This window comes from Gobio gobio, assembly GCF_949357685.1.
Source record: "Gobio gobio genome assembly, chromosome: 13".
Lineage (NCBI taxonomy): Eukaryota > Metazoa > Chordata > Actinopteri > Cypriniformes > Gobionidae > Gobio > Gobio gobio.
This window is the reverse complement of record NC_137106.1, coordinates 27,194,112-27,219,496: the sequence shown is the minus strand read 5'-3', so window position 1 is coordinate 27,219,496 and position 25,385 is coordinate 27,194,112. Positions and strand designations below refer to the sequence as shown.

General features: G+C 37.0%; 2 protein-coding genes across 2 annotated transcripts in view; both read right to left on the bottom strand.

Annotated features, from left to right (window-relative positions):
- The window catches only part of mrps5 (mitochondrial ribosomal protein S5), a 35,513-nt gene extending 16,942 nt beyond the window's left edge, over window positions 1-18,571 (bottom strand). The window contains exons 1-3 of the mRNA XM_079833396.1: window positions 18,458-18,571; window positions 10,473-10,601; window positions 2,322-2,447 (exon numbers count right to left, since the gene is read on the bottom strand). Coding sequence (XP_079689522.1) covers window positions 2,322-2,447; window positions 10,473-10,601; window positions 18,458-18,506 — 304 coding nt within the window. The 5' untranslated portion in view covers window positions 18,507-18,571. The remainder of the gene's footprint in view (window positions 1-2,321; window positions 2,448-10,472; window positions 10,602-18,457) is intronic.
- Window positions 18,572-20,356: 1,785 nt separating this feature from the next.
- Window positions 20,357-25,164, bottom strand: LOC307136154 (uncharacterized protein). Its single transcript, XM_079832937.1, has 5 exons — window positions 25,062-25,164; window positions 23,955-24,968; window positions 23,558-23,716; window positions 21,765-21,854; window positions 20,357-21,626 (listed from the first exon to the last, which is right to left on the bottom strand). Exons 2-5 carry the CDS (start codon window positions 24,927-24,929, stop codon window positions 21,312-21,314), a joined length of 1,539 nt encoding a protein of 512 aa, XP_079689063.1. The 5' UTR covers window positions 24,930-24,968; window positions 25,062-25,164; the 3' UTR covers window positions 20,357-21,311.
- Window positions 25,165-25,385: the final 221 nt, after the last annotated feature.

The window sequence follows — 25,385 nt, the reverse complement described above, 5'->3', positions numbered from 1 at the left end:
GTCTAATCTGATTCTCTTCAGAAAATGACCTGTAACTTAGTGAAAACTTGACACACAAACATGAGACATGTCTAAAGAAACGTTGAAATGTCAGGTTTTAAATCATGTAAATCAAAACGAAAACAAATATTCTGTGTTTATGTAATCTGTGTGAAAAGTGGGAGATATCAGTCAACTCATTACTGACTCATTATCCGCTAATGCGGCCACGCCCACAGACCGCACGCTCATTCAGATTCAAATACATGCAATCCATGCGTCGACGCCCACACACACATCAACTCATACAAACACAACTAGTGAAGCTATGGTTCAGGAACATCGCTTTGAGTAATAATCCTGGAATAATTCTCCTCACGGAAAGCTGATTCAGGGCTCATTGTGGTAAGTTTATTCAGTTAGCATCTGTGAATATGAAACGCAAAAAGACTGTTTAAATATAAATCCTGATGCAGCATGACACAAGACTGTTTAGACAAGATTTATTTGGCCTGTTTTCGTTTTGTATAAATTGTATCTTAATTTAATCAATGTTTTTAATATAGTTGCTTCATATTTTATAAGAAGTCAATATAACAGACAGCCTTAGCGCTGCATTGCACGCGTCTCATAAATTAACTTAAGATGGAAATTATTTTTGAGTATTAATTGCGTTTTTAACAGTGAATTTTGTTTTGCATAAATTGTATCTTAATTTTAATCAATGTTTTTAAAACAAATTTTGCTTCATATTGATGTTTAAATATTATACCCTATGCTGTTGTTATTGTTTTTTTTAGAAAGTTAATTGCTTTCTTTAAACTGAATTTCGTTTTGTATAAATTGTATCTTAATATTAATCAATGTTTTTAAAACGAATTTTGCTTCATATTGATGTTTAAATATAATATACCCTATGTTGTAGTTTTTTTGTTTGTTTTTTAGAAAGTGAATTGCTTTCTTTAAACTGAATTTCCTTCTATAAACTCTTCTTTCAAAAACATTTCTAAACGAAATCTTGTTTCTTTTTTGGCAGAGAATTTAGCTTGCTTTAAGCAAAAAACATTTAGATTTCCCCCCCAGAAAACTTTTTTTTTTTTTTACTGTTACTGTACTTATCTAGTAAACCTAAAATCTAGTAGGCCTACCTAAAGCTCATTTATTATGCAGCTCATTATTATGCAGGTCTTTGTTTCTCAGGAGTGATCACATTATTATTCATGGTTAGTTCACGCCTACTCGCATAAGGCCTGAGTAAAGAAAAAGTGTTTTACAAAATGTAAATGAATATATTGTTTTATGTGAATGAGTAGGCTCAATGATTCTCACATCATTTTGAAGCAAAAACTCAATGCAAAAACACCCAATAATCAAAGGTCTTGTGAACACATATCTATTGTGTGTTTTTTCAAAAATTATGCATAAACATTATTCTCTCAAAAATACAAGCATGTACATACATGTTGCTCACATATTATGGTAGCCCAGTTTGTGCTGAATACAGTGTAATTACACTTTTGCCATTAATATGTTTATAAGCAACTGAAAAATGCACAAATGTCAGAGCATGTCAAAACTTCTAAAGGGCCCCAAAACAGCTCAGACTCCTAGGGGTTAATGTTAATTAATTAATACATTTTTCAGTGAAAATTATTTAATTTGGTTTGCAACAGCCCTATAGTGTCTTATTACTCTAATTAAATGTATTGATCAAATTTAAGAATTTAAAATTAAAGATGAAGCATATATTTAATAAGATTAAGGAAAAATGTAATTTTGAAGGTCAATTAATGTGCACAATTTAAATCACAAATATGCAGATTTAAACAGGCTATGATAGAACTGATAGAACACTGGTGAGAATATTGCTTCAAATTATATTTATAACACAAAAATGCTCCTAAATTTTTGCTGGTGCTTCTCACTTTTTGAATTTGGGAGCACCAATGCTACCAAGTTCAAAAGTTAATTTTGAGCCCTGTGAATTCAAATTAATGAACTATTTTTTAAATAGACTACAGAAGTTAACATTTTGTCAGAACCTCAAGTAAATTTGCTTAGTCGTCTATTCAGAATCGTGATCTCTATTTCAAACAAAAACATTTTGATTCTCAATTTATCCAGAATCATGCAGCTCTAATGCAGACATACCTTAAATGATCCCTACACAAGCTCATTCATTCCACTTAGATAACTTGTATGCTGCAAAAACAGGTCATAAAATGGTATATCACCATATACTTGTCTAAACGTATATCAATCCTTATAAATGGACTTAAAAGTGCAATAAAAGTGTAAATCAAGGCTCCTTGAAATGTTTTAGTATGTTGTGTAGGATGTACCTTCTCCAAGGTTCTGGCCTCTGTTGAGATCTCTCTTCAATTTACGTTTGGTTCTCTTTCCTCTTCCCTTTCTGGCACCAGCACCAGACTCGGCCAAGACACCACGCCAAAGCTCATCAGCTGTCACTAAGGGAATAAATGGATGTGAATAAAAATCATAAACACCTACACAGCCACATCACTAACAGTCAAATAAGGTGAAGAATAAATAATAAACCCTTAGTATTGTTTTAACCTGAGTATTTAGTGACGGCCCACTAAAAAGTACATTTCAACTGTTGGTTTTACAATGCAGGTATGAAGTTTTATCGATATTATGTGTGCATGAGTGTGTGTGTGCGTATGTGTATTTAGAGGGGTTGGGTAATCTGGGACGTTGGGAGTTGTTTGATGTTGTTCTGATTTAATTAGGACTTAATTAGATGAGACCGAGAGGCCTGCCAGGCCTAATGAAGCATTCGATTCCAACAACAGCAGTTCATGAAATATCATAATTCTATCTGACAACCAAACATCCCCAGTACACACATCCCCAGCCACACCAGCACAAAAACTCAATCCCTTGTTGCAGGAAGAGGAAAATAATATTAACAAAAAAAAATCCTAATTAAGTATTTTCAAGTAGAATATTCCCTGCATTTATTTGACAAACCTTTTGTAACATTATTAATGTCTTTACAGTCACTTTTGATCAACTTAACACATTTTTGATAAATATAAGTTTTTTTTGTCCTGCCTTTCACTTTTAAATGTATTTATTTATGGTTTATTTGAATAGGGACGGATACAATATACATAGATAAAACTGGGGGGAAAAACAGCCATTCAAATGCAAGTACCATATTGTGTAAAGCTAATTTGCAAAATTCATTTTTATAAATTAAAATACACTTCCCTATGCAGTTCTAAAAGTTTTGGATGCACAGATTTTTCTTTATAATTGTAAAATTTTCTTAAGCCTGGACAATTTTAATGAAAACTGTTTATGTCTCAAGAAACAGATCCTTATGAAAGCAGACACACAAAAAAGATGCAAGAACAAACAACGTTGCATATATTAGAATAAAAGGGCTGTTAAGCAGATGTTTTTGTTTAATTCCCTCAAATTAAGACATATTTAAATTCAGATTTCATGGTGCAGCAGAAATGGTTTGTGACTTTGCAAAAAACTGTCTATGCATCACTTCTAAAATATTCTCGATACTAGTAAGATTCATGTGGAAGCAAACTATGCCCCATGACCTATATGTAAAACCCATAAGTAATTTTGTTTCCATTTGAAAAATAAGTTTAAAATAACATCTAAAAATACACGAGACTGGACACAATGACCATACAGGGAGTGCAGAATTATTAGGCACGTTGATTTTTTGATCATATTTTTTTTCCAGGCACATTTGACCAATTCCAAACCACAGTAATCCTAATAACTACTATTGATTTAGTATTTTAAAATGTATAAGTGATATATAATTGTTCATGAAGGCTGGAAATGAAAATCACCTTATATTCAGGTGTGCAGAATTATTAGGCATGTTTTCTTGTACAGATAAATTGAGCCAAAAAAGAGATTTAACTCAGACTGAAAAGTCAAAAAGTATTAAATGCCCATGAGAAGGATGCAATACTAATGCAATACTAGACATTGCAGTTAAGGCATGACCACTGGACAGTGAAATGCTCGTTGGGTCAGCAGGATCTGACAAAAACAGGTGGTGAAGAAAAGACACCTATTAACTGCAAAAGAATTAAGAATTAAGGTGAAGAATTAAGTGTGAAACCATCAGGAACCCTTTAGTCTCCAGCGCCACCATTTTCCAGAGCTGCAACCTACCTGGAGTCTCCAGAAGTGCAAGGTGTCAGGATCTCAGAGACTTCAGTTAGGAAAGGAATCCTAAAAATGACCCCCACTAAATAAGAATCACAAGCTGAAGTGTTGTAAAATACATGAAGAAGGTTTTTTTATAGGCTTTATGGACAGATAGGTTGAGAGTGACTCTTGAAGGACCAGCACCACATCCTCTAGTACCACTGTTTGAAGAATTCATCTTCCAGAATCTGGCAGTACGTTTTGGGAGTTCATTTTTAGTCCATCTCTGCAAAACGGACTTCAGGGTGGACTAAAATGAACTCCCAAAACGTACTGCCAGATTCTGGAAGATGAATTCTTCAAACAGTGGTACTAGAGGATGTGGTGCTGGTCCTTCAAGAGTCACTCTCAACCTATAAAACCTATAAAGCCTATAAAAAAGCAGGCTTCATGTATTTTACAACACTTCAGCTTATGATTCTTATTTAGTGGGGGTCATTTTTTAGGATTCTTTACCTAACTGAAGTCTCTGAGATCCTGACACCTTGCACTTCTGGAGACTCCAGGTAGGTTGCAGCTCTGGAAAATGGTGGCGCTGGAGACTAAAGGGTTCCTGATGGTTTCACCCTTAATTCTTCACCGTAATTCTTAATTCTTTTGCGTTTAATAGGTGTCTTTTCTCCGCCACATGTTTTTGTCTGACCCTGCAGACCCAACGAGCATTTCACTGTCCAATGGTCACGCCTTAACTGCAATGTCTAGTATTGCATTAGTATTGCATCCTTCTCATGGGCATTTAATAATTTTTGACTTTTCAGTCTGAGTTAAATCTCTTTTTTGGCTCAATTTATCTGTAAAAGAAAACATGCCTAATAATTCTGCACACCTGAATATAAGGTGATTTTCATTTCCAGCCTTCATGAACAATTATATATCACTTATACATTATTAAATACTAAATTAATAGTAGTTATTAGGATTACTGTGGTTTGGAATTGGTCAAATGTGCCTGGAAAAAAAATATGATCAGAAAATCAACGTGCCTAATAATTCTGCACTCCCTGTAGATGTCAGTCTAATGCATGTGAACATACACAAATAACAAAAAAATAGCGGCGATGGAATGCAAGAACGGTCCATAAATTAACTGCTGTGGACTGCAGGTTAGAGGTCTTAGGTCCTAAAATCTGTATCCGACCCGAATCACTTCTTATCTGAACCCAACGGGCATAAATAAACATTTTTTTAAAGAAAAAAAATGACGGCATTCATTTTCGAACCCGACTGGACCCGAACATAAATGGCATTGATGTGCCCAAAGCCTGCACCCCTGTAGTCAGTCAGGAAAAATCCCAGTGTCCTGCTGACTGATTTGGTCGCTGCTCCATTACTTTCAATTATTTATTTACTTACTTATTATTACTTTATATTATTGCCTGTCCAATGCATACAAGTTATTTCTGAGTCCGGCTTTCAATGGTGACCAGCGGATTGGAAAAATAAACATGATAGCTCGATAAAATGTAATTAAGATGAATATTATACTAATATTAATACATAATAACATTAGTGAAACTATAAAAACAGAAGGTCTAAAAAGGTGCAACAGAAGATTCAAATGTATAAGAGTATGAACTGTCACAACAAAGCTAGCTAGCTTGTTAGCTTGAGAATACTTGCCCGCAAAGTTGTCGCCATAACTTGAAACATCCGGTGTGAGAAATACCACTTCAATTGACATTGTTCACCGTAATCCGTGAAAGCTCTTGCAAGCAGCGAGTCTAAAATCCATGCAGACAGCGCTTGTTGAAACGGAAGGCAAAAATGTGGAGCAACTATATGCGTCTATATAGCACACACTACTCCCTCTTACCCTTGGTTATCTGATGTTCTTCATGAACACCTGACTAAACTCAGGGCAGCAGAGAGTAAATGGCGCAAATCAACGACCTGTCTGACCTGAGTAAGTATCAATCTCTGCTCCCTCATCTAGTCCATGCGGCTAGGTCTTCATATTTCCACAACAAAATCAACAGCACTTCAAACACACTCACGCTTTTCAGAACATTCAACTCTCTCCTCTGTCCCCCTCCCCACCTCTTTATCTGCAAATGATTTTGCCCATTTCTTCATTGATAAAACAACAACCATCAGTAGTCAGTTCTCCCCTCCACACACACAGGATTCTAGATCAGCCACATCAACAGCCGGCAATATCTCTACACTCACTGAGGCAGAATATTAGTATCTAAACTTCTCCTCTCCAGACTCCAGCCATCCTACCACCTGTCCTCTAGATCCCATCCCCTCACACCTTCTAAAAGCCATCTCTCCTACACTCCTACCAGCACTCACACAAATCATCAACACACATTTTCCCTACCACATTCAAGCAGGCTCGGGTAACCCCACTGCTTAAAAAAACCCACATTAAACACATCACTTGTAGATAGCTACAGACATGTTTCTCTCCTACCATTCATAGCCAAAACACTTGAATGACCAGCTTTCATCTTTCCTCTCACAGTATAACCAGCTAGACGTCAACCAATGAGGTTTCAAAAGGGGCCACTCAACAGAGACTGCATTACTGTTGGTCACTGAAGCCCTGTGGATGGCGAAAGCTGATTCCAAATCATCAGTCCTCGTCCTCCTCGATCTATCTGCTGCCTTTGACACGGTCAATCATCAGGGGCTGGATTCACAAAACATTCTTAAGAATGAAATTATTCTTAACTGCCAATTTCTTCTTATTTTCTAACTTAAGAAAAAATATAAGAATATTTTGTATTCCCAAAAACTTTTCTTAAGAATGTTCTTATCTTTTTTCTTATGATTGTTTTTAAGATAAAATTTAAGAAGTATTCATATTCACGAAAATTATGTTCTTTAAAAACATTGTAAATTTAAGATAACCTCCAACCTATCTTAAATACCAATTCCACTGTTAATGTGTCACAAATTGTAGTTTTAAGACTTTTTCAGGTGAGAATGTACTTATTTAAAGATTAAATCTGTGGTTTATTTATAAAGAGAGCGCCTATTTTACAATTTTATCTGCCGTTTTCGGAGTTGTGAGATCCAGGCAATCAGCGGGTGTTCAGCGCTCGTTAACCCCGGCGAGAGAAGCTTTACCTCGGCTAGTCCTTCTGACGTCTGCCGCGGGCTCTGATGTCTCTGAGATATGATTCGTCTTGTGTAGATCTAACGGCCAATCTTTGGTACCCGAGCAGCGTTCTTGATAAATGATTAGGCTCTTATAAAATAACGATTTTATAGACACGGCACATTGAAAACACGACATTGAGTGATTTACTCCCGTAAAGCCAGTCAGGACGAAAATAGTCTGCACACTTATTATGATATCTACGGTAATCTGCAGGAAGCGCAAAACGACGAGCTTTGAGGTGTTTTTCATTCAGCGAGTGTTCAGTAATACCTTTCAATAAAATAACACCAAATAACACCTTTTATTTTCTTCTTAAGTAAAAAATTATGATGTTCTTAAGAAAATATTTGAGAACTTCTTAAGAATTTTTCAAGAATTGCACTTAGGAACATTCTAACGAACTTCTTAGAATTTATCTTCAGAATTTTCTTAACTTCTTTCTTAAGAAGATTTTCGTGAATCCGGCCCCAGATTCTTCTGTCCACCCTCTCATCACTGGGCATCACAGGAATTCCACTCCACTGGTTTGAGTCCTATCTTACAGGTAGGTCTTTCAAGGTTGCCTGAAGAGGGGAGGTATCCAAAGAACATCAACTGACCACTGGGGTTCCTCAGGGCTCAGTGCTTGGACCTCTCCTCTTCTCCATTTACACTACATCACTGGGACCCATCATACAGGCACATGGCTTCTCATACCATTGCTATGCTGATGACACATAACTCTACCTTTCATTTCAACCAGATGATCCCACAGTAGCTGCACGAATCTCAAGCTGTCTGGTGGACATCTCGGCATGGATGAAAGAACATCACCTGCAGCTCAACCTGGCAAAGACTGTGCTTCTTGTTTTCCCCGCCAATCCGACTCTACAACACAATTTCACCATCCAGCTAGGTTCATCCTTGATTACCCCTTCAAGGTCGGTCAGAAATCTTAGAGTATCCTTTGATGACCAGCTGTCCTTCAAAGACCACATTTCAAAGACAGCTCGGTCATGCAGGTTTGCACTGCACAAATGCAACACAGCTTCTTGTCCAGGCCCTGGTCATTTCCAGGCTTGACTACTGCAAAGCGCCGCTTATGGCTGGACTTCCATCGTGTGTGATCAAGATGCTTCAAATGATAAAGAATGCAGCGGCACGTCCTGTCTTCAATGAGCACAAACTCATTCACACCTCTCTTCACCTCTCTCAACTGGCTAACACTCGCTGCTCGCATCAAGTTCAAGGCGTTGACGCTTGCCTACAGATCCACCACAGGCTCAGCTCCCGCATACTTCTACTCGCTCCTATGAGTCTACACCCCCAGCAGAAGCCTTCGCTCAGCTAAGGAGCGACGGCTCATGGTACCATCACAGAGAGGCATGAAATCCCTTTCCAGAAAATTTTCGTTCACTGTTCGTTGCTAGTGGAACGATCTGCCTACCTCCATCCGGAATGCAGAATCGCTGACAACATTCCAAAGACAGCTGAATCTCATCTCTTTCGTGAGCACTTAATAAAAAAATTAATTAAAAAAATACATATACCTCTATTCCCTCTCTATTCTAGCTTATGCTACTCTAACAGGGTTTTTCCTACATTGAAAGTTTTTTGGCGGTAGCCAAAACAAATTTTTGTCCCGCCAAAGCCTTATTTGATTTATGTGATTTATGAGTGATGTAGAATAGATGATTGCTGCGCTTGCGTTAACCGAGTGTCAGAGAGAACGATCAGAGAGCTCCTCCCCCGCTCAAACTCTCTCTGTCTTCAAAATAATCATTCTTAGCTTTCTAATATTTCACATATTATGTTAATCAAAATCAAAAGGTCGCAAGACCGAATCCATGTTGCACGTGGCGCTATCAGACGATGTTTTCCTTTAATTACCACTGGGTGTGAATTGCGCTCAAAAAACGTTGACTCTTCTCTGACCAGCTGACATAAACCATACTTTCAATAAACGGGAAACAAATCCTATCCGGTTATGAAGTGTTTTCTGTGTGTCGACAAATCTTTCGCTATGTTCTAACAGATGGGATTCACACACAACGCGTCTGCTAATGTCCGATTCGCGACCTAATGACTCCTTTGAACCGAATCATTTCAACGACTGGTTAGAACAACTGATCTGTCCAACACTGAACTCACGAATCAGTTAAATCATTTATTCTGAACACATCTGAAATGAGAACACAAGTGTGCTTACCCAATTTAGCAAGAGTGGGTGTAAGAGTTAGTTTTAATTAACCACAGTCTTTCAGCTTATTTATGTTCACAATGTGTAGTAAAATAAATAGCCTATACATCATTTAGTTCAGACTGGAGGTGAACCCAGAACAAAGTTGTTATTAGCTAGCTGATAATTTTATGAAATTGTATATGGCAGAAAATTAGGCTATTTGTTCATTTTTTTAATACTACTTTTTAATATTGATATGATTATATACCAAAACAATTATCTGTAAATATTGTAAAAATGAGGAACAAAAACAAACATCAAGGTATCAAAATAAGATAAGCAAAAATTACACACTTTCTTTGAATTTATTTAAAATGTATTGTCAGTATTGCGCTTGCAGATTACGTGGGTAGGGTACTTTTTTACTGTGCGTGTGTGTGTGTGTGTGTATGAATGACCATGTCTGTCAGCCACCACCGAAGACCATTTTTGACCCAGGAAAAACCCTGTCTAAGCAATGTCCAAAGCTTAGTATTTCAAGCACTTTTTTTATTTTTCGCCTCCATGACGGATCGCTTCCTCTATTCCTTAGTTGTAAGTCGCTAAAAGCGTCTACTAAATTAATAAATGTAAATGTCTATATGAGTCTGAATGCAGAAGCAACCATGCATAGAGTCCAATACAAATAGAAGTTCGGACTCAGAGAGAACTTAGAAAAAGTGAGATGATAACGTTGTTATAGAATTGTTTTAAATAATACAATTTGGTTAAATGCCTGACATATTTTAAAAGAATTCGGATTTAAGAATTCACATTAAATTACCAGAGACCAGAAGCCACTAATACCAAACCCGACCAGTGTCTGAGGCAAGTTTTGGACCCGAACCCACTCGGATCTCGGGTCGGACATCGGATTTTAGTCATTCAGCAGATGCTTAAAGCAACTTATGGTACAATACCTGCAGGGATCACCAAAAAGCATCTAAACAAAGCATATCATAGCATGCTTACATTTGTTGAAGAAGCTTGAATGTCTGTTCTGCTGCAGGGCGGCAGTGACTGGAGCATACTGGGTGGGACTGCGTCTTGCCAAGTGGGAGAGGTGAGCAGCACCCCCTAGTGCTCTCAGTGTTCCGACACCTGTTGGCAAGAGATAGAGGACAGGACATTTCTTAAAGTCGGCATGAAACCTTCCATAAAATACAAGAATTGTCAATTCATGGTTGTGTGAAGGCACAAATAGGAGTTCACTATGCCAAACACATAAATTGTTTACAATCACCGCATCTGGGGTGTATTCCAGAAAGCAGGTTATTTGCCATACCTGGGTATGTTTAAGAGTAAGTAACCTCTGGAGCAGGTTATGTTCCAGTGTTAGTTTGCTTAAGAGGTATTCAGATGCGTGTTATATAATTAATATAGTTATATTAATATAACCAAATTTGTTATATAGTTAGTTATATAATATGCAATATTATATATTAATTATAAAGCACTTTTATAACAAGGTAATGTTTAAATGTTAATTCAATACAAATATTTGTATTTTATTTTCATTTCACACATGGATCTGCATTCAATGAATTAGCATCAAACAAACAATATAATCCTTATTCTCTGTGAATAAAGATTACTTTAAAAAAAATATTGAACAACCACCAAATAGGTGGCGATGTGCACTAAGTAGGTTATGTACATCGCCATTAAACAAAAGAAGAAGAAAGGAAATAGAATGGTGCGCTCTCTTTTAGCATCTGTTTCCATGGTAAATTCACGGTTATCATACTCTGGGTTGGCTGAACTTACTCCAGTACGCGTTTTTGGAACCAGCATACCTCGACTCCTCGAGTCAGCAAGGTATGGGTTAATCAACCGAGAGTTCAAGGTATATGTGACGGTAAGTTAACCTTGCTTTCTGGAATACCCGCCAGACCACCTAAAATACAAAGTAATTACTGAGTTCCAAAGACAATAAAAAACACTATTTGAGTAAATGTAATAGTTAATGTACTTAAAGGGTTAGTTCACCCAAAAATGAAAATTCTGTCATTAATTACTCACCCTCATGTCGTTCGAGACCCGTAAGACCTCCGTTCATATTCGGAACACAAATGAAGATATTTTTGTTGAAAGCTGATGCTGAGAAAGGCTTCAGTTAGGCCTCCATTGGCATTCAGTACACTTATACTCCCAAGACCGATAAAAGGCACTTAAAATGTCATTACAAAGTCCATATCACCACAGTGACTCTACAATAATCTTACGATGCGACGACAATAGTTTTTGTGCGCAAAAAAAAATCAAAATAACACCTTTATCAAACTTGTTCTTGTCTTCCGCGTGTGCCTCCACGACGCATGCGCGAGAATATGACGTAGTGCCGGGGCTCGGGATTCCATGAAATGCACACTCGAACCCCATTTTGAGAACTACGCCGAGACCTAAAGCACGATCAATGTAGAATCCAACAGCTGAGATACGCGCGTCTTCCTCTGATTGTAAACAAATCACTTCTGGGTCATCTGTCCGAACGCCGGATCTGCGTCATATTCTCGCGCATGCGTCGTGGAGGCACACATTGAAGGCAGTAACAAGTTGGATAAAGGTGTTATTTTGATTTTTTTTGCGTATAAAAACTATTGTCGTCGCATCGTAAGAATATTGTAGAGTCACTGTGGTGAGATGGAGTTTGTAACGATGTTTTGAGTGCCTTTTATCCGTCTTGGGAGTATAAGTGTACTGAATGCCAATGGAGGCCTTTCTCAGCCATCAGCTTTCAACAAAAATATCTTCATTTGTGTTCCGAATATGAACGGAGGTCTTACGGGTCTCGAACGACGTGAGGGTGAGTAATTAATGACAGAATTTTCATTTTTGGGTGAACTAACCCTTTAAGTATATTTTTGGCTACTTTGTAGTTTGACTGAGTATCAAAGATATTAGAAACTACCGGTACACGTATATGTACACTACACTTTACTCCAGTACAATTTTAGCCACAATTTGGCAGTCTGAGGCAATTTAGAATCCTAAAAGATTCTTCTGATCCTAGCTAAAATCTGTAGCCTTTGATCGCTAGTTTGACAAGTTCACCGACAGCTGATTAATGACCATTGCGATAAAGTTTTACCTCCAACGCAATTCTGGCAGAGTCAGAAGATTTGACGCACAGTCCTGCAGTGTGACGACAACGTCAAATCAAAAACCAATAGGCGCACCGAACCTGATGACGCAATTAGTGAGACAACATGGATGCATCCTTTTTGAATGCATCCTGACTGACATTAATGACAACTGAGATCCTACAGTGTGACATGTCTCACAGCAGGGATTATGTTTGTAGTCTGACAAGCAACAATCATAAAGAACTATTATAAATCATACAGTGTTCATCCGGCTTAATGCAATCACTTGTTGTTGCCTGGCACCAAATGTTTTTTGCAGCAGTTTATTACTCTTACTATTACTGTTTTGCCCTACCAAACTTGTCAACAAGGCTACTTTATTAGAATGCAAGTGCATTAGCAGTTTCATACATGAGATGCATGGAGATACATGGCTGCAGCTGGTGATGAGGACGAAACCAGCATGTCCAGTGTAAGTAGTCTTGACTATAATTTTGACTATTTTATTTATCCGTTATATTGAAGCACTTGAGCTTAAAGGTGCAGTATGTAATATTGACTAGTGGTTGAAATGGGTACTGCGGTCCAAATCCACACTGGTTGCCAGATTAAGGACACGCAACAGGAATGAGGCCAATGGAAGACATTCTGACACAGAACGCTAGGGCTGGGTAAAAAAATATTGATTTCTCGATTTTAATCGATTCTCACTTTAACAAAACAATATCGATTCTTAAATCCAAAGAATCGACTAGTCATACTGTTTTCAGTTAATGAATGAAATAAACATTGTAGCGGACCTCCAGTCCAATAAATTGCAATAATATTTGTGCTTTATTACTATTGATATGACACAAAGTCTCAGATCTCAAATTACGTAAATTTTTTCTATGCACCACATTACATAGGCTATTCATTGTCATTTTTTATGTTCTTCAATATTTAATGCATGTAGGCTAGGGCTGTAACGATTTGACCAAAAATAAAAACCTCGATTAATTGAACATTTTACCTTGATTACAATTAATGAACGATTATTTTGCTTTTTTTGTATTTTTTACCCTCATAAGGTTTTTGAGTAAGTTCACTGATAAGGTTTGTACTGTAAATATTTTCTACTATTAAAGGTGGATTTTTTTTTCTAATGAAAAAGTGCATTTCTTTGTGACTTTAAAGTACTTGAAGGAAACGGTTCACTTTCAGCAGTTATTGTCTATGGAGCAGATTTCTGTTTGTTGTACATCAGATGCAGATAAATGAACACATTAGGCCCACATTACATTTATTTTAATGCATTAATGAGAGAGTGATTGTGTGTGAATTACTCATACCGTCTCTATTCATTATGAAGCTGTGGTTTGTACTTTCTTCAAAGGTATTAAAATGTATGCCTATAAACGGTTGAGTTTATAAGCTACTTTAGTGACTTTACTTTAGTCACAGGACAGCGTTGACACTGCGTTTCTGCGCGCGATCTTCACGTGATGTGCGAGCTTCTGTCTGAGTGCTCGTTTGTCACAATATATCAGGCATTAGTTCAACATAATACACATCTGATGGTCGAAAACTGGCCGGGCTTAAACCACATACAAATGACAAACTTTGTGAGGACGCAGGTGAAAGGTCTGCCTTCAGGGCGCGCGCGTTGTCAGAGACGCAACACGGCTCGGCTCTCTCTGTCACAAAAAAAAGCTGAGCCCTGAACAGATACATTGTCCATATTGTTGTTTTTGAATAGTGCACAATCGCTTTAAATGTTGAAACTGGCAAGCCTTTAAACGCATGTACTTGACAAAATTTATGAGCACGAAAGTGAAAGCGATCTGGCTTCGGGACTTGCGCGCGCCGTCTGTGTGTGTGTGTGTGTGTGTGTGTGTGTGTGTGTGTTTGTGTGTGTGTGTGTTAGGGATGCGCGGTATACCGGTACTGGAAAAATACCGGTATATATTTTATTTCAAACGGTACAATATCATGATTTTGCTCATTTCGGTATATGCTGCTGTTCCGAAGTTCACCGCTAGGTGGCAGCGCGCTACCCAAACTGACGTGAAACCGGCAAATGTGGCAACAGAACAAGATGAATGCAGCAGTTGAATCTCACTCAACACGCTCAAACTCATTAATAAAAAGAGGATTAGACGTGAAATTTGGAATTACTTTGCTTATAAAACTGCTGAAGAACCATCAAACTAGGGCTGGGCGATATATCGCATGACATTGTTAGGCGCATCTCGTCAGTAAAGCCGGTTCCTTGATTAGTAGTAAATCGCCATCACCTGCTTTCAGATAGAGCGGCGTTTACTACACAAAGCCGTAGTTCACTGACAAGCTGAGCCATATCGCATTAATTATCGCAGGCGATACGTCCGTGATAATTAATGCGATATGGCTCAGCTTTTCAGTGAACTACGGCTCTGTGTAGTAAACGCCGCTCTATCTGAAAGCAGGTGATGGCGATTTACTACTAATCAAGGAACCGGCTTTACTGACGAGATGCGCCTAACAATGTCATGCGATATATCGCCCAGCCCTACATCAAACCTTGCCAAGCATCGGTCACTTAATTCCTGACTTGTAAGACATTAAGAGATCGACAGGTGAGTGCTTCTAACGATCTGATTTAGACATTTTTCTTTTAACACTGATTAACGCACATACATAAGATCGTATCGTTTCAATATAAAGAAATTTCCAGCGTTCGTTTCAACCAGTGACGTTTAGACCTCATAATATTTGCACGCATACAATTGCACTATTTACATCCGCGAAAGACATACCCAACTGTGTTTATGTAACTACTCACTAAAGATTGACATTTTTGACATAATTTTGTGTGTATTTGACTGAGGAAAAACAACTTAATTTGGAATGTGCGAGCTCTTTAGGCGTGCGATGTCTTTTGAAGCCAGAAGCAATTTGCTCATTTTGAGAGAATGGAGACGCGCAGTAATGCTGAAATTACTTACAAGAAAGTTTCCAAATGACTGATTGATGTGATAATCTTCGTTGATTAATTTAATAATAAACATTTGCGGTAATTTCCCGCTTCATAAACCCAAAACTTGCGAGAGTGAGTAAAATGATGCGCAATACCCGCATTAAAATTCAGACCCTGTATGGTATCGTTTTTAATATCGGTACTTCGGTATTAGATTGTGGTACCATACCAAAGACAAAATTGTGGTATCGAGCCATCCCTATTGTGTGTGTGTGTGTGTATCAGCGCGTAGGCTATAAGAACAGCAATTAACTTACTGTATAAACTGTGTAAAACATGCAGTTACTATAGTGATTCTGGGCATCTATAAACACCGATAACTGCTCCTGCATCTCTCTGTGTGCCTGAAAACTGCACTTGAAAACCGAAATAAGTCACGTGAAAACCGAAATAACCGACATGGGAAAAATACGTCGGTTAGAGGTTCTGAATGTCGGTTTCGGTTATTTTTCGATTAATCGTACAGCCCTAATGTAGGCCTATGTATGAATAAATCTGGCAAGTTTTTAAGACAGCCACCATTTAAATGTTTATATTTCAAAAAACTAATTGGAGTAGAAATATGATTATGTAATTGTAAAGTTAATATTATAACTTTATTATTATTATTTTAAAAAAAAAAACATAATTTAGTGTAATTTAAGTGTTTAGTTAACATTAGTTCAGAGATTTGTTTTCCTTGAGAAAATTTGCCATGTATTGTACCTGATATATATCCAAAATAATTGATATTGAATTGAAAATCAAATCGAAAGCTAATGAATCGAAATCTAATCGAATTGTGAAATTTGTGTCAATACCCATTCCTATAGAATGCACATTTCAAAGTAGAATAACTGGCTGTGTCATTGTTTTTAGGAGAAACATATATGTGAACTTGGCAAACATATGATATTTTTGTGCTTTAGTACAGTAAAAAAAAATGACATACAGCCCATTTGACTGAGACTTGAGTGTTTGTAGACGTTTAAGAGGCTGTTGTGTCGATTGCAATATTGAGGTTTTTCGGGGGGGTATTCCAGTAAGCAAGATTATCTTACCATCACATTTACCTTGAACTCTCAGTTGATTAACCCAAACTGTGCTTACTCGAGGTTTTCTGGTTCCAAAAACGTGTCTGTGAACTCAGTATGTTCCAGGTTAACACACAAGACATTCTCAACAGAGTGACGAATTGATGATTCACCATGGAAACAGACGTTAAGAAAAAGCATGTCATTCTTCTTCCTCCTCTTCTTTTGTTTAATGGCGATTTACACAACCTACTTAGTGTACATCGCCACCTATTTGGTGGCTGTGCAATCATTTTTTCAATATTTTCGTTTAATAAGTAATATTTATTCACTGAAAATAAGGATTATATTGTTTGTTTGATGCTAATTAATGGATAGCAGATCCATGTGTGAGATGACAGTAAAATAAATAATAAATATATTTGAATTGAATTAATATTTAAACATTACCTTGTTCTAATAGTGCTTTACAATTAATACAATAGTGTATATTGTATTGTACAGTTATAATTGAATATATAACTGTAACTGTATAACAAATTTGGTTATATTAATATAATATATTAATTATATAACACACATCTGAATACCTCTTAAGCAAACTAACCCTCGAACATAAACTGCTCCGGAGCAGGTTATGTTCAGAGAGTGAGTTGATATGGCTACTTACATACCCTCAAAGTTACCTCCGTTTTTGGAACCAAAAGTTGAGATTATCCGCACCACTTACTTACTCTTAAACATACCCAGGTATGTCACATAACCTGCTTTCTGGAATACCCCCCAGTTTTACTTCGACTTTAGAAAATCAAAATAAACATGTGATTACTCCCCTCACAAATTAACTGATTCTTGTTTTTCATTGGCATGTCTCTTATGTGTTGAGTAGTGTATCTTTGAACCTACAAGTAAAACACTTAAGTAGTGTTAAAATCAGATACTCTAATGCCTGGTTTCACAGACAGGGCTTAGACTGAGACAGGGTTAGGCCTTTGTTAAATTAGGACATTTAAGTAGCTTTTATAACCATGGCTTAGAAAAAAACATTGCTTGTGTGCATTTTGAGACAAAATAATGGCATTGACACATTTTAAGATATGTCAGTGCAAGTTGCTTTCAGTTAAAACAGCTCAAACATGTATTTTAGTCTGGGGCTAGGCTTAAGCCTTGTTTGTGAAACCGGGCATAAGCCTTTTACTCAAGTGGTATTAGAATTGGTGCCTTGTTACTTATAATGAGTCATTTTTGCTGTAAGGTATCTGTATTATCACGTATGATTTTCAGGTACTCATTGCACTTCTGATAAAATCAAAGAAGCCCATATTAAATATATGGAAAATCAACGTTTCTGAAACAGCAATATTGAATACACTAGTCATAGCACAATAATCACCTGAAAACCTTGCATACTAAGCAACTGCTTACATTAAGTTCTCCACATAATGTCATACTATTTAAAATTAAATAAACACGACATTGTGTACACACGAAAACAATTGAACTTACAATAAAATGATATACAACTACACATGCTTCAAATTTCAGAGGTCAGTATGACAACTAACTGACAGCTCTGGCAGTGATGTCTAGGGCGGTATTTAGGGCAGATATTTTGTGCAATCTATATGATGATACGTCATTTTAGTTATGTATTTACTACAACATTTTTATAAGGCAAATCATCACAGTTCTTCTACTCTGACAGGGACTGTTAGCATGTTCACACAATTTTTTCTTCAAACCTCTTATAATCTACACACTCTTTACATAAGCTCTCATCAAACGTGAAGACAACCGCCATTACTCTCAATAGAGTTTTAAAAAAAAATTGATTCAACAAGAGTTCTAATTAAAACGCACCTTCAAATGACAACCGGAGGACACAGCACAGCCTTGTGACCGCCGCCATGTTCGGATGCTGAGGGGTCCTTGAGCGTGAGCGTGCTGTTCAAACCTATGCCTGCCCAGAATTACAGAAGCGATCGTTAATCTGTGATAAATTACGATAATACAAGTATTATTTTTGAATGGCAGAGTGGCAGTTTCAGTTTTTATAGTGCCTTTTCTAAGACAATAAGGAATTTAAGAGAAATATATTGTATCATTTATTGTAGCATATGATGTAAATCGTGCCTTTATTAAAAGTGAGTGATATAGTAGGACAACCACAATTTAGGAGCCCATTAAATACATATTTTATAGATATTTTATAGAATATATAGATAATAGATATACTATTGCTACTAGCATTGGCAATAGGCCAGGAAATAAAGTAATATGGTTTCAGAACATGAAAGTGAGTAGCTATTGTGGGGTAATGTAATCCTTTTTATGGCTATTCTATGTGTAAGTACTAAATTGTGACTCATTTGGGATGTTTAAGCCCACGCATGGAATTACCCCATCAATAGATAAAAATTTAACATTTGAATTGAAGAGCTTCAGGGCTATCTGGAGCTCTCTCCATGCAGTGCACACGCTGATGTCTGTGCTGTCTTCTGGGACATTACACACATCTGCGCTCTGCTTGTGATACAGCGTTAGAGTGGAGGATTGACACCTGCATGCTCAGTAGAGCCTAAACTCATATCCTTTAATCAGCAGCTCCATTATCAGCTGTAGTCAGACTGTGTCCTGCTCAGGTTGTGTCTGAATCACAGGGGGACCAGCTGAAGAGAGGTGACTAGAGGATCTGAATCAGTGCAAAAGTGCTCATAAAGAGGAAAAGTGACGGTGGATATCAAGGGAAATTAAAATGGTTAGAGGCTGCATCACATTCCACTCCTATGATGTAAAGCAGTAGGCAATGTAAACACAAATTTAGGCTCTAGCAAGGGCTTGGGGAAAAAAAATTGGTGACTCGGTTAACTGTGGCATGATAATGAGGTCATATATTGAAATGAATACAGACATTACACAAATCAAATAAAGCGAGCAATAAAACAATATAAATATTGCTGTGGAAAATTGCTGAACATAAATTAACAAATAAATAGAAAAAGCTTAAAAAATATGTTTGCTATTTGAAATAAAATAAATGTTAACTGAAATAAAATAAAACATAAAACTTTTATCTAAAATTAAAGTGAAAACAGAAAATATAACAATAAAATAAAACTATAACTAATAACAAAACAAAAATATACACTAAAAAACAATAATAACAAAAATATCCATTACTAAAATAACACTGTCCTAATTATTTTACTTTTGCAGGATTGTTTACCTATCATGCACATCATAAAGTGAATGTAATTTCAAACAATCTGGAAAAAACAATATAGGCTACATACACCGATCAGGCATAACATTATGACCGGTGAAGTGAATAACACTGATTATCTCTTCATCACTGCGCCTGTTAGTATCTACACCGTAAAAAATGATTTGTTGACACAACTTGACTTGGTCAAGTCATCTTGTTGCATTGACTCAGTTAAGTTTAGCCAACATTAGTGGTTAAGTTAACTCAACTTATATGTATTTGTTGAAATAACTTGCAGTAAATTGGGACAACGTACTGTATCAATTAATAAGCATTTATATTTTTTTGTTAAGTCAACTTAAAAACATATTGGTCGAACTTAGTTTTTTATGTTTTCACAACTATTAACCAAGTTTAATTGACATAAAATAGTATTTTTTCCTCAACATCACAACTTAACTTTTTGAGTTTACTAGACTTCATTGCTTGCTTTGACAATAAGTTTTAGATATCTACCTGGAACCAGATTTTTAAATGAACACAACTGCAAAATTGAAACTGTCAGCATTTATTTTTTAAACAGATGCACAGTACCCAAAATCAGACAAAAAGAATTAGCTTGCAAAGATATAAGAACATCACAAGAAATGCTCTTTTTCTTTATGCACAGACCCATTCTTAGAGAATAGTACAAATAATTCTTGTCATTATCAGATATTTTCCTTACAGTAACAAGTGTACATGAAGAATTCACAAAAAGCAGTGTTTCACTTTTCAAATAAAACTGTCTTCAATTCCCAATCAAACTTCAAACATGACAAGGTAACAAGAAAACAGTCTGTTTGAAAATAATTCTAGAATACCAATATTAAAATATACAGCTCACAGAAACGTGCAAACTTCGCTATGCACAGACCCATTTTAGAGCCTAAAATAGTACAAATAACTTTCCTTGTCATCAGATATTTTCCTTACAGGAACAAGTGTACATGAAAAATTCACAATAATTTGTGTTTAACAACTTCAAATAAAATAGTCTCTTCAATTCACAATCAAATGTCAAACATGACAAGGAAAGAGCAGCAAGACAAGGTAACAAGAAAACAGTCTGGTATTCTTAAATTATTTTCAAACAATGTTAAAATATACAGCTCACAGAAACAAGTGCAAAATTTTCTATGCACAGACCCATTTTAGAGCCAACATAGTACAAATAACTCTCCTTGTCATCAGATATTTTCCCTACAGGAACAAGTGTACATGAAGAATTCACAATAATTTGTGTTTAACAACTTCAAATAAAATAGTCTCTTCAATTCACAATCAAATGTCAAACATGACAAGGAAAGAGCAGCAGGACAAGGTAACATTCTGTTTGAAAATAATTCAAGAATACCAATGTTACACTTATAACAATGAGATCTAAAATAACAATGGTCTTAAACTTTAAAACCATGTAACAGTGCAAGTGCTATATTGCAATAGTAGCAAGGAGGAGAAAATAGTTTCTTATCTCAGCAACTTGCTCTTCAATGAGTGAACTCTTGCGGTGCAAGAGTCTGATCCAACTCCAATGAACAGGCGCTGTATCACTTCAAAAGTGAATTTTAATTCCTTTGGGTAGTCAAGGTTTAATGCGTACACCAGGCCCATCAGGTTCAGAAAAGCATTAGGTATGTCACTCAGGTGACGCATCACCACTTCTTCCTCAATCACCAGGGCAACGTCATTGTAGAATTCAGGCAGAGGTTCCATCACATTTTCCACAACCACTAGGATTCCGATCACCACACCCTTGATCACATCTTCTTCACGGTCACTGGGCTTTGTAGAATGAAAACAAAATTAAGGTCCTATTAGTTAAAACCAATTTCACAAACAATTTAAAGTCCCCAGACCCCTGCAAATTAAGAGATCTAATGTTAATTTTTCCCTCGTTTTGCCTTAAAGGTTTCAGCTTACCTCGCATATCTTCATGAATTTAGAAGGAGTCTCTCGCATGTACCACGGCAGGCCAAGCAATGCTGCAGTCCTCATCCTTTGGTTTGATGTCTGTAAAATATAGGATGGTTAAAGTACCTACTTTATTGGTTCAATCCTTTGTTTTTCCTTTTCATTTATCCTTTCAACCCCTCCCTCTGTCTTGAAAAATAAAAACATTAATTACAAATGTGTACAGTTGGATACTTTTGTTGTTAATAAATCACCAATGATGTGGTACAACAACAGTTGTTTGTTACCTTTTTGTTCAGCACCAAAATACGATTTAATAGTGGATGTAACCAGCTCATGTCACTTAAACCAGGAGTGTCAAAGGGTGCTTTCACACTGGTCTCGTTTGCTGCGGTCTGGACTCAGAGCCTGAGCGCGATTGTTCCCGGCGACCCCCGCAGTGTTTGTCTGGTTTCACACTCAACTGGATTCTATCGAACACCATGTTTTATTACATCATCACAAACGTGCATGACGCATGATAGAAAACAGAACATGGGTCAATATATAGTTTTTTATTTATTTATTCTGTGCTCTTATGTGCAGCTGAGTGAACAACACAGGTTTACGGTGTGTGTGTGTGTGTTTGTGTCTTATAATGTGGGCTTTTGCTGCTTGCAAACTAATTATTTTGAGGAGACAGTGTATTTCCAAATTTGTTGTCCTGATTCCACACGCTGTGCGAACACACTGAAGGTCCACTCTCGCTCGTATCAAAGATAAATTATCAACACTATCTTTCCTTACAAGCGTTTTATTTAACTAAACTACCCGAGTCCACATAATGATTTTGTCATGTGGACTCGGGTGTGCATTGGGGTACCAAAGCCAAGACTACCTGGAAGAAGTGGTCTCTATTCGGTTGCACTTAAACCGTGCCACGGTACGGGTGAATGTGAAAGCAACACGGACTCGGGTGCGCACTTGTCCAGGAAGTAATGTGACCTGTGCATGCGTTTTAGCTTATTATGATGTATTTAGTTAAATATAATGCATGTGAGGGATGATAGTGTTGATGATTTACCTTGGATACGAGCGAGAGTGGGCCTTCAGTGTGTTCACGCATAGCGTGTGGAATCAGGACAACAAATTTGGAAATCCACTGTCTCCTCAAAAGAGTTTGTTTGCAAGCAGCGTAAAACCACCTTAAGCATCACACACACAGTAAACCTGTGTTGTTCAGTCAGCTGCACATAATAGCACCGAATTAATAAAGAACGCAATATATTGACCCATGTTGTTTTCTATCATGCGCCGTGTATGTTTTCAATGACATTATATGCACACAAACACACCATGGTTCGACAGAATCCAGTTGAGTGTGAGACCAGACCAACGCTACTGGGGTGCCACAGGAACAATCACGCTTGGGCTCGGACCACACTGTTCATATCAGGTTTGACGTTACTACAGCATACTACAACAAAATCAAACCTCATTAGTTCTTGTGTCATGACATTTGATCAAAAGACTTGCAAGAACCAATGAGGCTTGATATTTATGTAGTAATACAATAAAACATCATTGTAAATAAAGATTGACATTTTTATGTTTTCATCATACAAAGATGATGTATGATTTCAGAAGACTTTGAATGTGACACAAATTGAATAGGTTACTTTTTATATGATTACTCTGAAGTCATTGTATGAAAAGATATCACTATCAATAGGTTTATGGTGCGAGTATTGAGTAAGTGAGTAAATTATCACAGAATTGTCATTTTAGGGAGAGAAAGATTGCTTTAAAATAAATTGACTCACATTCTTATCAAGGCTCTCCAGTATTGAAGTCATTTCTGGAATGTCCTCATAACGCTTTGACCGGAATAACTGTATCAGCTTTGAGAGATGACCATCTAGGCCTTCCAAAAAGGACTTGCTCAGGTCCTTTGAAACAAGCCTGGTAAATTCTTTGCGGATCTATAAAAACAAATACATTTACAAATTGAACAAAGACGCCAGGGTCTCAGCGACAACCTTAAAACATTAACAAGTAAAAAAATAAAATAAAAAAAGTCACTCAATGTGAAAGAACTATAATAGAAAGAAATATAATCTTAGGATATTAAGTTTGCCCATATCTTCTAATAGAACAGCACAACTTTCACAGCCCAAGATTTTGATTAATTCAAAGCACACAGAAACAAACACAATTTACCTGTCTCTCTGTGAAAATTGCTGGCCATCGGATTTTCATTTGTGACACTGGTGGCTCCTCATCAACGACTTCTTGTCTTCTCAAAGAATACGTGCTGCTCATAGCAGCATCAACAAATGTGATGTCCGGAGTCCTCTTCATCATCTCCACAGACATTTGCTCTCTTTCCTTTTCTAGACTTTCCCGGTCTCTGTCCTGAGGTAGATCTGGTAGAAAATTTGTTTCGCACCGTCTTGGTTTCTTGACTTTGTTTCTCTTTCCTCTTGTCTCCCCAAGACCTCTCCTTTCAGAATTCACTTTCAGTTCCTGACAACCAGCATCTCTCAGCTTTTGCCGGTAGTTGCCCATTTTAAATTTCAAACTAATTTTCCACCCATACCACCCAGATGTGGAGCTTGGCTCTTTGAGACAGGGGTGTTTTTCAATTAAGGCAGCTGCTACATTCTCAATCTCTTCATTCCCAGGATAGGCTTTGTATGAGTATATATTTTCTGCAAGTTTCTCAAGAATTTCAATCTTAATGTCTCTGGGAATTGACAGAAGTGTTCCATCCTTTCGAAATGCCTCATTTCCTTGTCTTAGCCTCAGCTCCACATCATAAGTAAAAACAGGGATGGGAAAGGTGGTTGGCCATGGCTGCGAACGAGGGGCAGATAACTCTGAATGGATGCTGGGTGAAGAAGTTGATGGAGATGACGATTCACTTAAAATTGCAGTGTCTAAACTGGAGTCTGATAATGTATCAGGAAAGGGGGTGAAAAGGACCTTCAGTGTAACCTTGTCTTTGGGCAGATCAGCTACGCAGGTAAGGTTACAGAAATCATGGAAGTCTTCATCTTCATATTGAAGGTCAAAAGAATCTCTTAGTTGGAGCTTGTTTTTTAGTTCAAGCTTGAGGCCATCAACTGAATCTGGAACAGGATCAAGTCTAACTTTTTGAATGTTCTCTGGGGAGACGATCACACGGAACAGCATTTTGAAATGGGAATTGAAAATTCCAGGGTTTCTCTCCAACTGGGGAAAAAGTAAAAAGAGGTTATTCATTTGATTGATGTTTACATATTTTAATGTGAACACCTAAAAAAAAAAAAAAAAATCAAAATGTACCTTAGTGAAGCAAGAAGGTTTTTGGTGTGATATTTAACTTGCCAGCTCTGACATAAGGATAAAGTGGATGGTATCCATTAAGCTCCTGATGTTCCACAACCTGCAGTTCAGAAGTGCAATAACTTGTCAGCTCATAACTTCGCAAATGCTCTATGTACCAGGCTTTGAAGGGTTTGAGGATGAATGACAATTTGTTGTTCACAATTATCATTTTGACAATTTCGCCAAAGTCGGGCAGTCCACTGGTATGCCCTACAGACAAAAACATTCCCTCCGAGTACTTGGTACCATAGATGCATGCATGAGTTGAAAGAAGTACAGAGT